Below are 14,538 nucleotides of genomic sequence, written 5' to 3'. Positions count from 1 at the left end.
TCTTTTCAGGAGCTTCTGCTGGAGTCTGCCAACAGAAGGTGAAATGTGCCCTGAAGGAGAGGTTCCAGGTTGTGTTTGAGGGGCTCTCTAAAGCAGGAGAGTCCACCCTCCTGAAGCAGATCTACACAGAGCTCCACATCACAGAGGGAGGGACTGCAGAGGTCAATGAGGAACATGAGGTCAGACAGATTGAAACAGCATCCAGGAGAGCAGCCAGAGCAGAAAGCAGCATCAGACCAGGAGACCTCTTTAAAGCCTCACCTGGAAGCTCTCCACCAATCAGAACAGTGCTGACAAAGGGAGTGGCTGGCATTGGGAAAACAGTCCTGACACAGAAGTTCACTCTGGACTGGGCTGAAGACCAAAGCAACCAGGACGTCCACTTCACATTTCCATTCACCTTCAGAGAGCTGAATGTGCTGAAGGAGAAGAAGTTCAGCTTGGTGGGACTTGTTCATCACTTCTTCTCTCCAACCAAAGAAGCAGGACTCTGCAGCTTTGAAGACCTCCAGGTGGTCTTCATCTTTGACGGTCTGGATGAGTGTCGACTCCCTCTGGACTTCCAGCACCCTGAGATCCTGACTGATGTTACAGAGTCCACCTCAGTGGATGTGCTGCTGACAAACCTCATCAGGGGGAACCTGCTTCCCTCTGCTCGCCTCTGGATCACCACACGACCTGCAGCAGCCAATCACATCCCTCCTGACTGTGTGGGCATGGTGACGGAGGTCCGAGGGTTCACTGACCCACAGAAGGAGGAGTACTTCAGGAGGAGGTTCAGAGAGGAGCAGCAGGCCAGCAGGATCATCTCCCACATCAAGACCTCACGAAGCCTCCACATCATGTGCCACATCCCAGTCTTCTGCTGGATCACTGCTACAGTTCTGGAGGAGGTGTTGAAGAGCAGAGAGGGAGGAGTGCTGCCCAAGACCATGACTCAGATGTACATCCACCACCTGGTGGTCCAGGCCAAAGTCAAGAAGGTCAAGTATGATGGAGGAGCTGCCACAGATCCACACTGGAGTCCAGAGAGCAGGGAGATGGTGGAGTCTCTGGGAAAACTGGCTTTTGATGAGCTGCAGAAAGGAAATCTGATCTTCTATGACTCCGACCTGACAGAGTGTGGCCTGGATCTCAGAGCAGCCTCACTGTACTCTGGAATGTTCACACAGGTCTTTAAAGAGGAGCAAGGCCTGTACCAGGACAAGGTCTTCTGCTTCATCCATCTGAGTCTTCAGGAGTTTCTGGCTGCTCTTCATGTCCATCAGACCTTCATCGACTCTGGAATCAACCTCCTGGATGAACAACAAACAGTCCTGATGAAGAACAATCTCCACCCTCTCCATCAGAGAGCAGTGGACGAGGCCTTGAAGAGTCCAAATGGACACCTGGACTTGTTCCTCCGCTTCCTCCTGGGTCTTTCACTGGAGACCAACCAGAGTCTCCTCCGAGGTCTGCTGACACAGACAGGAAGTAGCTCACAGACCAATCAGAAAACAGTCCAGTACATCAAGGAGAAGCTGAGTGAGAATCTGTCTGCAGAGAGAAGCATCAATCTGTTCCACTGTCTGAATGAACTGAACGATGGTTCTCTGGTGGAGGAGATCCAACAGTCCCTGAGATCAGGACGTCTCTCCACTGGTAGACTGTCTCCTGCTCAGTGGTCAGCTCTGGTCTTCATCTTACTGTCATCAGAAGAAGATCTGAAGGAGTTTAACCTGAAGAAATACTCTGCTTCAGAGGAGGCTCTTCTGAAGCTGCTGCCAGTGGTCAAAGCCTCCAACAAAGCTGTGTACGTGGGTCATGAACAAATATGTAGAACTGAGTCCATGACAAACATTGAACTGGTTTTCATTGTTGCTTCTTCTTCAGGTTGAGCTGCTGTGGTCTGTCAGAGAGAAGCTGTGGAGCTCTGTCCTCAGTCCTCAGCTCTCAGTCCTCCAGTCTGACACATCTGGACCTGAGTGACAACAACCTGCAGGATTCAGGAGTGAAGCGGCTGTCGGCTGGACTGGAGAGTCCTCACTGTAAACTGGAAGCTCTCAGGTTCTGACATTATTGATCATTAATATCCACCACTCTCTGTTCTCCTGCTCACATCTCTAGAACATCAGTAAAACATCTCAGTAGAACACTGCAGCCTCTTGATATTTTCTTCTCTATTAATCAGGAAGTAAAACTACACAGTAAAGTTTCCAGTGTAAGTTCAGGTGGAGAGCAGCAGCTTTACTTCCTCCACTCACTGTGTTTGTGATGCTCCATGTCACAGAGTTCTGCCTCAGACTCTGACACCGACACGACTACGAGCAAGAACACCACACATGAGACAAGCCCAGCAGCAGCAGGACACTCACTTCAGGTGTGCTCCTGTGGCTGGATGAAAATATCATCACTTAGGAGGCTGAGGATCCACCAAGGAAAGAGAGGAGGATGAGAGAGCAGAGGCAAGAGCCTCACAGTGAGCAGTACTTCTTATGAAGCAACCAGTCAAATCAGTGGAGTGAAGCACAGCGACGGGACAAAATAGAATAGAATAGTTTATTCTAGTGATGGCCAGATGAAGCTTCATGAACCACTGTCTTTACTTTCTGACCCTCACACAGAATCTGTGTAGTTTTCTTCTTCTCATTTTAAATGAATATAATCTTAGGAATCCTACTGTCACTACTTGCTGTCTTATTAATGTGTAGAAAGGTGAATGAAATGTCGACCTCTTCTATGTCAGGAACTCTGAAATTCTTCATCCTTTATGATTAATTGTGTTAATTGTTATTAATTTAACTATGAATTGAAATTCTAAATGAATAGTTTTGTACAGTACATCTTGATGAGACTGATATAAATTGGCATCATTTCCTGTTAAACAGGTGGTGCCCCGAGGTTTTCTGATGCACATCAGATTCCATGTTTTGTTCATGAGTCATGACTCTTTGATCAATACTAATCAGTGTTGCCACAGTTAGTTTGAAAAAGTAATCCAAGTACTGATTACTAGTTACTCCTTTTTTGCCACAAACTCAGTTCTGATCACTGCCTGGCCTCCTGCTGATACATATTTAACCTTTAACCTTCATTAAACTAGTGATCTATTTATATATTTGCACTGTCTGCTCTATCTGACCTTTTAATTACCCCCCTCTGGGGCAAACAAAGTATCTGATTGATTGATTGATTGATTGATTGATTGAAAAAGAAAAAAAATACAAAAAGAGTTCAACATCTCTGCAGTTCTTGTTGCAATGATATGGTTTAGTGTTGACATTTCTTGGTTCCAATTCTTTTGTGTCACCTGAATTAGTGAGAGTGAGTTTGTCTGTGATTGGCTGAGAGTGGAGAAGGGGGCGGGTCAGGTCGGACTGCATGCTCTCTGTGTGTCTGTTAGTTTGGAGGAGAGAACGAGCAGCCGCTTCTGTTTAATAATAAAGTGTCTTTGTAGAGAAGAAACTCATCCTGCTGGACGCCACAATAGTAATGCTACAATAGTAATGCCACAATAGTAATGCTACAATAGTAATGCTACAATAGTAATGCTACAATAGTAATGCTACAATAGTAAGGCTACAATAGTAAGGCTACAATACTAATGCTACAATTGTAATACTGCAATAGTAAGGCTACAATAGTAATACTGCAATAGTAAGGCTACAATAGTAATGCTACAGTAGTAACGCCACAATACTAATGCTACAATTGTAATACTGCAATAGTAAGGCTACAATAGTAATGCTACAATAGTAATGCTACAATACTAATGCTACAATTGTAATACTGCAATAGTAAGGCTACAATAGTAATGCTGCAATAGTAAGGCTACAATAGTAATGCTACAGTAGTAACGCCACAATAGTAATGCTACAATATTAATGCTACAATAGTAACGCCACAATAGTAATGCTACAATGGTAACGCTACAATAGTAATTCTACAGTAATAACGCTACAATAGTAACGCTACAACAGTAACACTACAGTAGTAACGCTACAATGGTAATGCTACAATGGTAACACTACAATTGTAATTCTCCAGTAATAACGGTACAATAGTAATGCTACAATAGTAATGCTACAATAGTAATGCTACAATAGTAATGCCACAATGGTAACACTACAATAGTAATTCTACAGTAATAACGCTACAATAGTAAAGCTACAATAGTAAAGCTACAATGGTAACACTACAATAGAAATTCTACAGTAATAAGGCTACAATAGTAATGCTACAATAGTAACGCTTCAATAGTAATGCTACAATAGTAATGCTACAAGAGTAACACTACAATAGTAACGCTCCAATAGTAGCGCTCCAATAGTACCACTACAATAGTAACGCTCATATAGTAATGCTACAATAGTAATGCTACAATAGTAATGCTACAATAGTAACGCTACAATAGTATTGCTACAATAGTAATGCTACAAGAGTAACACCACAATAGTAACTCTACAAAACTAATGCTACAATAGTAATGCCACAGTAGTAATGCTACAATAGTGATGCTACAATAGTAATGCTACAATAGTAACTATACAATAGTATTGCTACAATAGTAATGCTACAAGAGTAACGCTACAATAGTAACGCTACAATAGTATTGCTACAATAGTAATGCTACAAGAGTAACACCACAATAGTAACTCTACAAAACTAATGCTACAATAGTAATGCCACAGTAGTAATGCTACAATAGTAATGCTACAATAGTAATGCTACAATAGTAACTATACAATAGTATTGCCACAATGGTAATGCTACAATACCAATGCTACAATAGTAATTCTACAGTAATAATGCTACAATAGTAAAGCTCCAATGGTAATAAAACAATAGTAATGCTACAAGAGTAACGCTACAATAGTAACGCTACAATAGTATTGCTACAATAGTAATGCTACAAGAGTAACACCACAATAGTAACTCTACAAAACTAATGCTACAATAGTAATGCCACAGTAGTAATGCTACAATAGTAATGCTACAATAGTAATGCTACAATAGTAACTATACAATAGTATTGCCACAATGGTAATGCTACAATAGTAATGCTACAATAGTAATTCTACAGTAATAATGCTACAATAGTAAAGCTCCAATGGTAATGCTACAATAGTAATGCTACAATAGTAATGCTCCAATGGTAATGCTACAATAGTAATGCTACAATAGTAATGCTACAATAGTATTGCTACAGTAGTATTGCTACAGTAGTAACGCCACAATGGTAATGCTACAATAGCAATGCTACAATAGTAATTCTACAGTAATAATGCTACAATAGTAATGCTACAATAGTAAAGCTCCAATGGTAACACTACAATAGAAATTCTACAGTAATAAGGCTACAATAGTAATGCTACAATAGTAACGCTTCAATAGTAACGCTACAATAGTAATGCTACAATAGTAATACTACAATAGTATTGCTACAATAGTAATGCTACAAGAGTAACACTACAATAGTAACGCTCCAATAGTAGCGCTCCAATAGTAACACTACAATAGTAACGCTCATATAGTAATGCTACAATAGTAATGCTACAATAGTAACGCTACAATAGTAACGCTCATATAGTAATGCTACAATAGTAATGCTACAATAGTAACACTACAATAGTAACGCTCATATAGTAATGCTACAATAGTAATGCTACAAGAGTAACACCACAATAGTAACTCTACAAAACTAATGCTACAATAGTAATGCCACAGTAGTAATGCTACAATAGTAATGCTACAAGAGTAACACTACAATAGTAACGCTACAATAGTAACGCTACAATAGTAATGCTACAATAGTAATGCTACAAGAGTAACGCTACAATAGTAACACTACAATAGTAACGCTCCAATAGTAGCGCTCCAATAGTAACGCTACAATAGTAACGCTACAATAGTATTGCTACAATAGTAATGCTACAAGAGTAACACCACATTAGTAACTCTACAAAGCTAATGCTACAATAGTAATGCCACAGTAGTAATGCTACAATAGTAATGCTACAATAGTAATGCTACAATAGTAATGCTACAATAGTAATGCTACAAGAGTAACACTACAACAGTAACTCTACAATAGTAATGCTGCAATAGTAATGCTGCAATAGTAATGCATGTTGACTTGGAGAAGTAACTTTAATCTGATTACTGGTTTGGAAATAGTAACACGTTAGATTACTCATTACTGAAAAAAGTGTTCATATCACTGTTACTCATCATCATGAACAGTCAAATTGCCTGATGTACAACCAGTGTTCCCAACAACATCAACTGTTTACAAAACAATCAGGACAACAGATTGTAATACAGACAGTCCAGAGTACAGAGCTAGGGCAAGGTGGAGGTTCTAAAGCCTCCACCTAATGGATGCCAGGTGTGCAGACACAGTTTGTGAACCGGGCCAGGGAGAGTGGCAGTAGGAGGAAACATTTATTGTGGTAGAGGAACTCAGTACTGGGCGAGTCATTGAGGACAGGAATCAACAATTGGACTGTGGATATCAAGTAAATACTTTGACATGTCCAAAGTAAAAACTGCTGATTGGACCTGATCAGTGTTGCTCCTGAATACGTTCTAAACAAGTTACCTGTCCTCACCAGAGCAGCACCTTAAATAGGTTAAGGTGCTGCTCCACCTCCTCAGCCTTACTCCACTTGACTCTTTTCTCACTTTTGACACTTTTCCACAACACATGATGGTCCCTGCTACGAGGTACTTTCATGGTAGACCGTAGTACACTAAGGTTCCAAGCGAGCGAAGACGAGGAGACGGCAGGCTGCTCATTCACCCACCATTTTTTAAACCAGAACACAATAAAAAACAAAAAACAACCAAAGTCTGCAGCTGTCCTGGTGAACGCTGTTTAACTACATCTCCATTAGAATTTAAAGTATCGTATGGTTTGTTTTTCTTATTTTAACATCAGCAGCTACTAACAGCTTGTGGCAGAAGTCACCAGTTAACAGGAGCACCAGCAAAACCGAAACACCGGACAGTGAAGCATCACATCGGGGTGATTACTTGTGCATGACGGGGAAAGCTCCGATGACTCCGCCCACGCCGTGGTCGTTCTATTGTAATGGAAAACAAGTGAGGCTGAGTGGAGTAGAGGCAAGGCCAGTAGGGTCAAGTGGAGTAAGGCTGAGTAGGAGCTGGTGGAAAAGAGCTATTTATTACAAGTGACTGGGAATCAGAATATCTAGACAACAATGTGAATAAAGCTGTAAGAAATGCAGAATTAGGAAGAAAAGTTAAACAAAGAAAACAATAACAAAGATCATCTATTGATCAAAGAAGGATTAAAAGATTCTGTCAAAAGGAAAAATACATGATACAGAGAATCTATAAAACACAAAAGAAGTGGTAAATAAATATGTGGAATATAAAAATACTTTAACTACTACTGTGAGAATGTTCATATATCTACAAAAATAAAAGTGGTGAAATGTAAGAAAAGAAGAATCCTATTAAAGACACATAGAATCTATTAAAGAGTGTAAAGAGAAAGACCCAGAGACATTTCATTAGTAAGGAAGAAATCATAGAAATTATTATCAAAAGTAAAACCAAATCTTCAGATTGAGACTAAATGGAGATGGAACCAGTAAAGAGGGTGATTGAGTTTATCTCCAAACTACTGACTCACATCTGGAACCTTTGTCTTTCCAAACTGGACAATTTCCTGACAAAAAGACTCAAATCAAAGTGAAGTACAAAACTAGAACCAAAGAAGACTGAACAAACTCCAGGACAATGTCTCTGCTCCCACAGTTCTCACAAACTAAACCATGAATGAATGAATGAATTGTGTCTCTCAGAAGAATGATTGTCTCCACTGTCCCCGTCTCTCCAACCAAACACTCTGTAATGAATAGAAAGAAGTAGCAGGACGTCCAGCTCCACTCCACAGCTTCACTTCAACATCTGGAACTGAAGACATGAACAAAACATGTGGACCTCCATGTCCTCTCCTTCACATCCACATGAAGCCAAAGTCAAACCCAGAGAAGACGATCTGAAGCTCTGAGGTCCAACAAAGTCCTCATAACAACGTCCTGTCCTCTCTGTGTCTCATTACAGCCTTTCTTCATGTCAACTCTCCGACTGTGAAGTGATCTCCTCGGCTCTGAAGTCTGACTCCTCCCATCTCAAACATCTGGACCTGAGTAGGAACCAGCTGAAGGATTCATCAGTGAAGGTTCTGTGTGCTGGACTGGAGAGTCCAAACTGTAACCTGGAGACTCTGAGGTCAGTTCACTGTCTGAAGTTAGAATGTGTTGAAGTCAAACCACTGAGAGGAGTTTAGGAGGATCCAGATGTTGGAGGACAGAGATGGACTGAGCTCTGCAGCATGTTAGTGATCAGCATGTTGATGAGACTCTTCTCCTCCTGGTGGCTTCAGCTGTTTGGACTTTACATTTCTAAACTCTTCCAGTCTGAACCTTCTTCAGTCTCAATGACTTCAACATCAAACTTTGTCCTCTAATCTCACTTCTTTCTCTCTTTATTCAGGTTGGAGGACTGCAGGTTGTCAGAGATCAGCTGTTCTTCTGTGGCCTCAGCTCTGAAGTCCAACATCTCCCTCCTGAAACATCTGAAACATCTGGACCTGAGTGACAACGAGCTGCAGGATTCAGGAGCTGAGCAGCTGTGTGGTTTTCTGGAGAGTCCACTCTGTAGTCTGGAGACTCTGAGGTCAGACTCCATGTTTGAGTTTGTGTGCAGTGAAAGTTGTGTTGACACTAAAGGTCAGACATCAGGCTGATATGAGATGATCCACACTGAGGATCTCCATGAGAAACTGAGACTTCTTCTCTGGGCTTTAGTCCTGTGACTGTGGCAGAGCCGTGTGGAGCTCCACATTTCAAAGCTTGGTAGAAGAAGCAAGGTGCTGCAGTGGAGAATTCTCCGTCAACCTCTGACACGCTCCATGTTGACCTTCAGCTTTCAAAGCAGGCTGATCTCTCCTGGATGAAGAGTCACTGATCTCCCAGCTGGAGCTCCAAACTCTCCCTCACTCTGCCATTGTTGCCCCCCTGACCCAGTGTGTGTCATGTAGGGGTGTGATTCCATCCTGTAATAGGAAACAAAGAGGCAGACCACTTGAGCTGGGGTTTGGCTCGGCTGCAAGATTTTATATGCTGCTGCCTCTGTGCAGCTTTTAGGCTCCTTCAATCGCCTTGCGCCCTCTGCTGGCCTTTTAGAGTAACACACTACTGCTTTCGCCTGAAAAGTACTACTCTGTTTGAGCCTTTTAAACTCTAATTGAGACACAGTAAAATAAAATATATCTATAGGGGGTCTAGCTTTAATCACTTTGAACTTATTTAATTTATTGTTTTAACCCTGAGCTGTAATTTAGTCCGATTGACTTTTTAACATCTTTTAAACAAGCGTTAAATTGCTGCACCTTTTTTTAATCCTTAACACCGGGGCTCCTCAATTAGTTTTCCTCGAGGGCCAAAATCAGAGCAGCATGTCAAACCAAGGGCTGGAACATCCGTGGGTATTCTGCACTCTGGCAGTAAAATCTTTTCTTAAATGCAGATGTTTTAGCTGATGTCACCATTACGAGGGACCGAGCAGAAAGTCCAGGACCTCCAAAGGAGGCCAGGACCTCCAAAGGAGGCCAGGACCCTGTTGTGTTTGTAATGTTTCTTATTATTAGTTCTTTGTAAAAAAAAAACTGTATAAAACCCCCTAAACATGCTCAAAAACTCAACAAATTTGGCACGCTCATTAGCACTGGATGACATTATAAGAAAATGTAAAAACGAACCCCCAAAGAGCCAAAATGTCTCTCTAGCGCCACCTATAAAAACCAAAATGGCTACCAGGGCCTGTAGGAACGTCGTAGAGAGATCAAACATCAACTCAATTGTTCGTCTCATCGAGACCTAAAAATCACGTACTGCTACCCCAGAACTAAATCCAACAGGAAGTCCACAGTTTGCCTTTCAATGTATGATCTTCTTCCAAAAACGGCCCTCAACCTCTGAAGGAGAATATATTTCACCCCCAGACATGCTCAAGGACTCACCAAATTTGGCACACTAATTAACACTGGATAAGATTATAAGAAAATGTAAAAACTAACCCCCAGAGAGCCAAACTGTGCTCTCTAGCGCCACCTACAAACACTACAACAGCCACCAAAAACACTTAAACGGTGACCACGGCCCGTAGGAATGTCGTAGTGAAGATCAAACCAAAACTCAATTGTTCGTCTCATCGAGCCCGACAAATCATATGCTGGGACCCCTGACCTAATTCTGACAGGAAGTCCGCAATTTGCCTTTCAAAATAAGATTTTCAAACACTAGCTACTCTGAGCATGAATATCTATGGACTTCAGAAACCTATTTAATGACAGAGGAGACTCTCCTCCTCAATAATCCCCGATATCATTTTCAGTGGTGGAGCGGTTCTGTTTTTATTAGTCGTCAAAGTTTTAAACTCAGACTCCGCCTCCTCCTCCAGTTTAAAGGTTTTGTGCTTTGAATGACACGACACTTTGTCTTTATTTGGAACGGTTCTCCTTTAACAATCATTTCTTCTTGATGTCATGGGAGATTCTTTTCTGTGTAGCTCTATGAATAGTTCTTAGTCTGTAGCTCTAGAAACAGCAGCCCAAGGTTTTAACTTTTTCCCCCACACCACAGAATTGTACTCACGGTGAGTACAGGATTCCAGCAGGTGGCGCCACGGATCCTTAAAGCCTGTTTTATTCTTGACGCATCGGCGAGCTCTGTACGGCTCTGTGCGGCTGAATGACGTCATTGTAGCCTCCAGGACCCTCCGAGCGGCTCTGTTCACGCTGACGTCACCGCTCCATGCTCCTCCAACTTCTTGTGACTCCAGTAGAACCTGTGAGGGGTGGAGCGGTAAGAGCTCCACCCTGTACTGAGCAGACACGTCACTGTGCACGGACACATATTTAACTGTTAACACACCGTGATGAGGGACAATGACAACCTACAGAAACACTCTGATTCTACTTTTCTTTCACATGAAGCCGTTAAAAGGATCATTTTATGGCTCCAAATCCAAGCTTTCCTTTCCAGTAGTATGTGGTTTGTTTAGTCGTTACTGATGAAGCAAAAGTCTGGCTTCATTAGAGGAGGAGGAGGAGGAGGAGGTGGAGGAGGAGCAGCATGAAGAGGAGGGGGAGGAGGAGCAGCAGGAGGAGGAGCAGCAGGAGGAGGAGGGGGATGAGCAGCAGGAGGAGGAGCAAGAGGAGCAAGAGGAGGAGGAGCAGTGGGAGGAGGAGGGGAAGGAGGAGAAGGAGGGGGAGGGGGAGGAGGAGGGGGAGGAGCAGCAGGAGGAGGAGGAGGGGGAGTAGCAGCAGGAGGAGTAGGGGGAGGAGCAAGAGGAGGAGGAGCAGTGGGAGGAGGAGGGGGAGGAGTAGGAGGAGGGGGGGAGGAGAAGGAGGAGCAGCAGGAGCAGCAGGAGGAGGAGGGGGATGAGCAGCAGGAGGAGGAGCAAGAGGAGCAAGAGGAGGAGGAGCAGTGGGAGGAGGAGGGGAAGGAGGAGAAGGAGGGGGAGGGGGAGGAGGAGGAGGAGGAGCAGGAGGAGGAGGAGCAGCAGCAGGAGGAGGAGCAGGAGGAGGAGCAGCAGCAGGAGGAGGAGCAGCAGCAGGAGGAGCAGGAGTAGTATGAGCAGCAGGAGGAGGAGCAGCAGCAGGAGGAGGAGCAGCAGGAGGAGCAGGAGTAGTAGGAGCAGCAGCAGCAGGAGGAGGAGGGGGAGGAGCAGGAGGAGGAGGAGCAGTAGGAGGAGGAGGGGGAGGAGGAGGAGGGGGAGGAGCAGCAGGAAGAGTAGGGGGAGGAGCAAGAGAAGGAGGAGCAGTGGGAGGAGGAGGGGGAGGAGGAGGGGGAGGAGCAGCAGGAGGAGGAGCAGCAGGAGGAGGAGGGGGAGTAGCAGCAGGAGGAGTAGGGGGAGGAGCAAGAGGAGGAGGAGCAGTGGGAGGAGGAGGGGGAGGAGTAGGAGGAGGGGGGGAGGAGAAGGAGGAGCAGCAGGAGCAGCAGGAGGAGGAGGAGGAGGAGCAGAGGGGGAGGAAGAGGAGGAGGAGCAGGAGGAGGAAGTGTGTGTGTGTGTGTGTGTGTGTGTGTGTGTGTGTGTGTGTGTGTGTGTGTGTGTGTGTGTGTGTGTGTGTGTGTGTGTGTGTGTGTGTGTGTGTGTGTGTGTGTGTGTGTGTGTGTGTGTGGTGTGATCCAGATGTTGGAGGACAGAGATGGACTGAGCTCTGCAGCATGTTAGTGATCAGCATGTTGATGAGACTCTTCTCCTCCTGGTGGCTTCAGCTGTTTGGACTTTACATTTCTAAACTCTTCCAGTCTGAACCTTCTTCAGTCTCAATGACTTCAACATCAAACTTTGTCCTCTAATCTCACTTCTTTCTCTCTTTATTCAGGTTGAGGGGCTGCAGTTTGTCAGAGATCAGCTGTTCTTCTCTGGCCTCAGCTCTGAAGTCCAACCCCTCCCTCCTGAAACATCTGAAACATCTGGACCTGAGTGAGAACCATCTGCAGGATTCAGGAGTTGAGCAGCTGTGTGGTTTTCTGGAGAGTCCACTCTGTAGTCTGGAGACTCTGGGGTCAGTTGACTGTCTGTTACTGTTGTAGAAGGAGAAATGTTTGTGAGCAGCTGTGATGTGAGACTCTGATCCTGCAGTGAGAGATGGACTGAGCTCAGCAGCTTGTTACTGATGTGTGTGGACATGAGGAGGAGTGGCAATGTTGTGCTGACATGTGGAGGATGAGTGTGATGAAGATCCACAACAACAGAACAGCTCATTGATCAGGACACAGTAATGTGGAGCTGCTCATTTCTCCATCAACACATCTGATTGGTTCTCCTCATTCATTCTGCTGCTTTCTCTCTTTATTCAGGTTGATTAACTGCAGTTTGTCAAAGATCAGCTGTTCTTCTGTGGCCTCAGCTCTGAAGTCCAACCCCTCCCACCTGAAGGAACTCTACCTGGGTTCCAACAAGCTTCAGGGTCCAGATGTGCAGCAGCTGGTTGGTCTTCAGCAGAGTCCAGACTGCAGCCTGCAGACTCTCAGGTCAGTAGATGTTGGAGTGAGTCCATGCTGCTTCCAGCAGGTTTCTACTAAACACAGTTAGTGTGAGAACAAAGATCCAGAGTTTGACTGCTCTGTGAGGCTGTGAGAGGAGAACGCTGAGCAGCTTCAGGATTGGACAGCAGAGGACACAGTCAGCCAATCAGAGGAGCCTCAGGCTTGTTGTGTTGGTCTGACAGTGGTGGTCCTTCATGAGCTCTGAGCTGCTGCTGTGGACAGGACTGAAGTCCTGGCTGCTCCACAGAGACTCTCCTCATCACCTCTCATATCTCTCATCTCTCTCATCTCTCTGCAGCTGGAGGGGGAGATTTCTGCTTTACCTGAAGAGCCACTGAGGAGAGTAGAGAGGACGCTGTGAGAGTCCAGCATCGAACCAGGGTTCTTCTGGATGTGACGCAGAACCATCACTGTGTGGACTGAACCTCTTCTTCTTCTTCCTCTTTCTCTTCCTCTTCCTCTTCATCATGATCATGCTCTTCCTCCTCCTCCTCCTCTTCCTCCTCCTCCTACTCAGCCTGCTTCTCCTCCTCCTCCTCTTCCTTCTCCTCCTCTTCCTCCACTTCCTCTTCTCTTGTCTATCTTCGTCTTGTTTATCTGGTCGCTAAGCAACCACTGTGGTCCCCAGACAGAACGAGTCAAACGCCTCTAGTGGTCGCGTGGGTCATTGCAATGCCTCTTGACGTCCACCTGGTGGACGCTTCCGGCCATTGCGCTCTCCCTCTGTGGGCTGCTGCACGCCCCTAGTGGTCGTCACGGTCACCACATTGACCTTCTAGCATCTGCCTCTCTCTGGTGGACATTTGAGGTCGCTACACCCACTGACATTAACCTACCAACGTCTGCCTCCGCCTGGTGGACATTCAAGGTCATTACACCAATTCCAGTCATCACTCCAGGCCAGCACACACACACACACACACACACACACACACACACACACACACACACACACACACACACACACACACACACACACACACACACACACACACACACACACTATCTCTGTACATAGTGTTTGCTGTTTAATAGATTAGATCGCCATGTTAGATGTCGTTTGCTACTTGAATGTGTTGATTTTATGAGATGATTTCAGAATTAATTATGAATTAATACATTTTGTTAATAAACGCCTGTTAGCTGAATTGAATGATTCTCAGTGATTATTGTGTATTTATTGTTGACAATTCACTGGTTTGTAACAGTCTGTGCTCGGATCTCACACCTTCCCTTTTGTTTAAGATTGTTATATTTTTACACAGAAATATTAACTAACTTAAATATTTCCAGTTTATTTGGTGGTTCCCCCCTCTTCATTATTAATAAATAAATAATGAATTTATTAAAATTAACAATTCTTAATTAATAAATCATTTTTGATCATTTATTAACTTTTAAGTAATTACTCAATTACTTTAGGAGATGTTAATGAGTAAATGACCGTTTACTTCCATTAATAATTTCA

The 14,538-nt window shown here is 44.1% G+C and overlaps 1 protein-coding gene across 2 annotated transcripts in view; it reads left to right on the top strand.

Annotated features, from left to right (window-relative positions):
• The window catches only part of LOC308127969 (NLR family CARD domain-containing protein 3-like), an 88,542-nt gene extending 74,321 nt beyond the window's left edge, over window positions 1–14,221 (top strand). Inside the window, exons 8-14 of one of the 2 annotated variants that reach the window (XM_080493630.1) lie at window positions 10–1,792; window positions 1,873–2,046; window positions 8,074–8,241; window positions 8,506–8,688; window positions 12,404–12,586; window positions 12,882–13,055; window positions 13,369–14,221. In XM_080493630.1, the coding sequence (XP_080349756.1) occupies window positions 10–1,792; window positions 1,873–2,046; window positions 8,074–8,241; window positions 8,506–8,688; window positions 12,404–12,586; window positions 12,882–13,055; window positions 13,369–13,408 (2,705 nt within the window). In that variant the 3' untranslated portion in view covers window positions 13,409–14,221. The remainder of the gene's footprint in view (window positions 1–9; window positions 1,793–1,872; window positions 2,047–8,073; window positions 8,242–8,505; window positions 8,689–12,403; window positions 12,587–12,881; window positions 13,056–13,368) is intronic. The other variant, XM_080493631.1, reaches the window with a different exon arrangement.
• Window positions 14,222–14,538: the final 317 nt, after the last annotated feature.

The sequence above is a fragment of the Lipophrys pholis genome, assembly GCF_963383615.2.
Source record: "Lipophrys pholis genome assembly, contig: SCAFFOLD_35, whole genome shotgun sequence".
In the NCBI taxonomy this organism is placed as follows: Eukaryota; Metazoa; Chordata; class Actinopteri; order Blenniiformes; family Blenniidae; genus Lipophrys; species Lipophrys pholis.
This window is presented reverse-complemented; position numbering and strand designations above follow the sequence as displayed.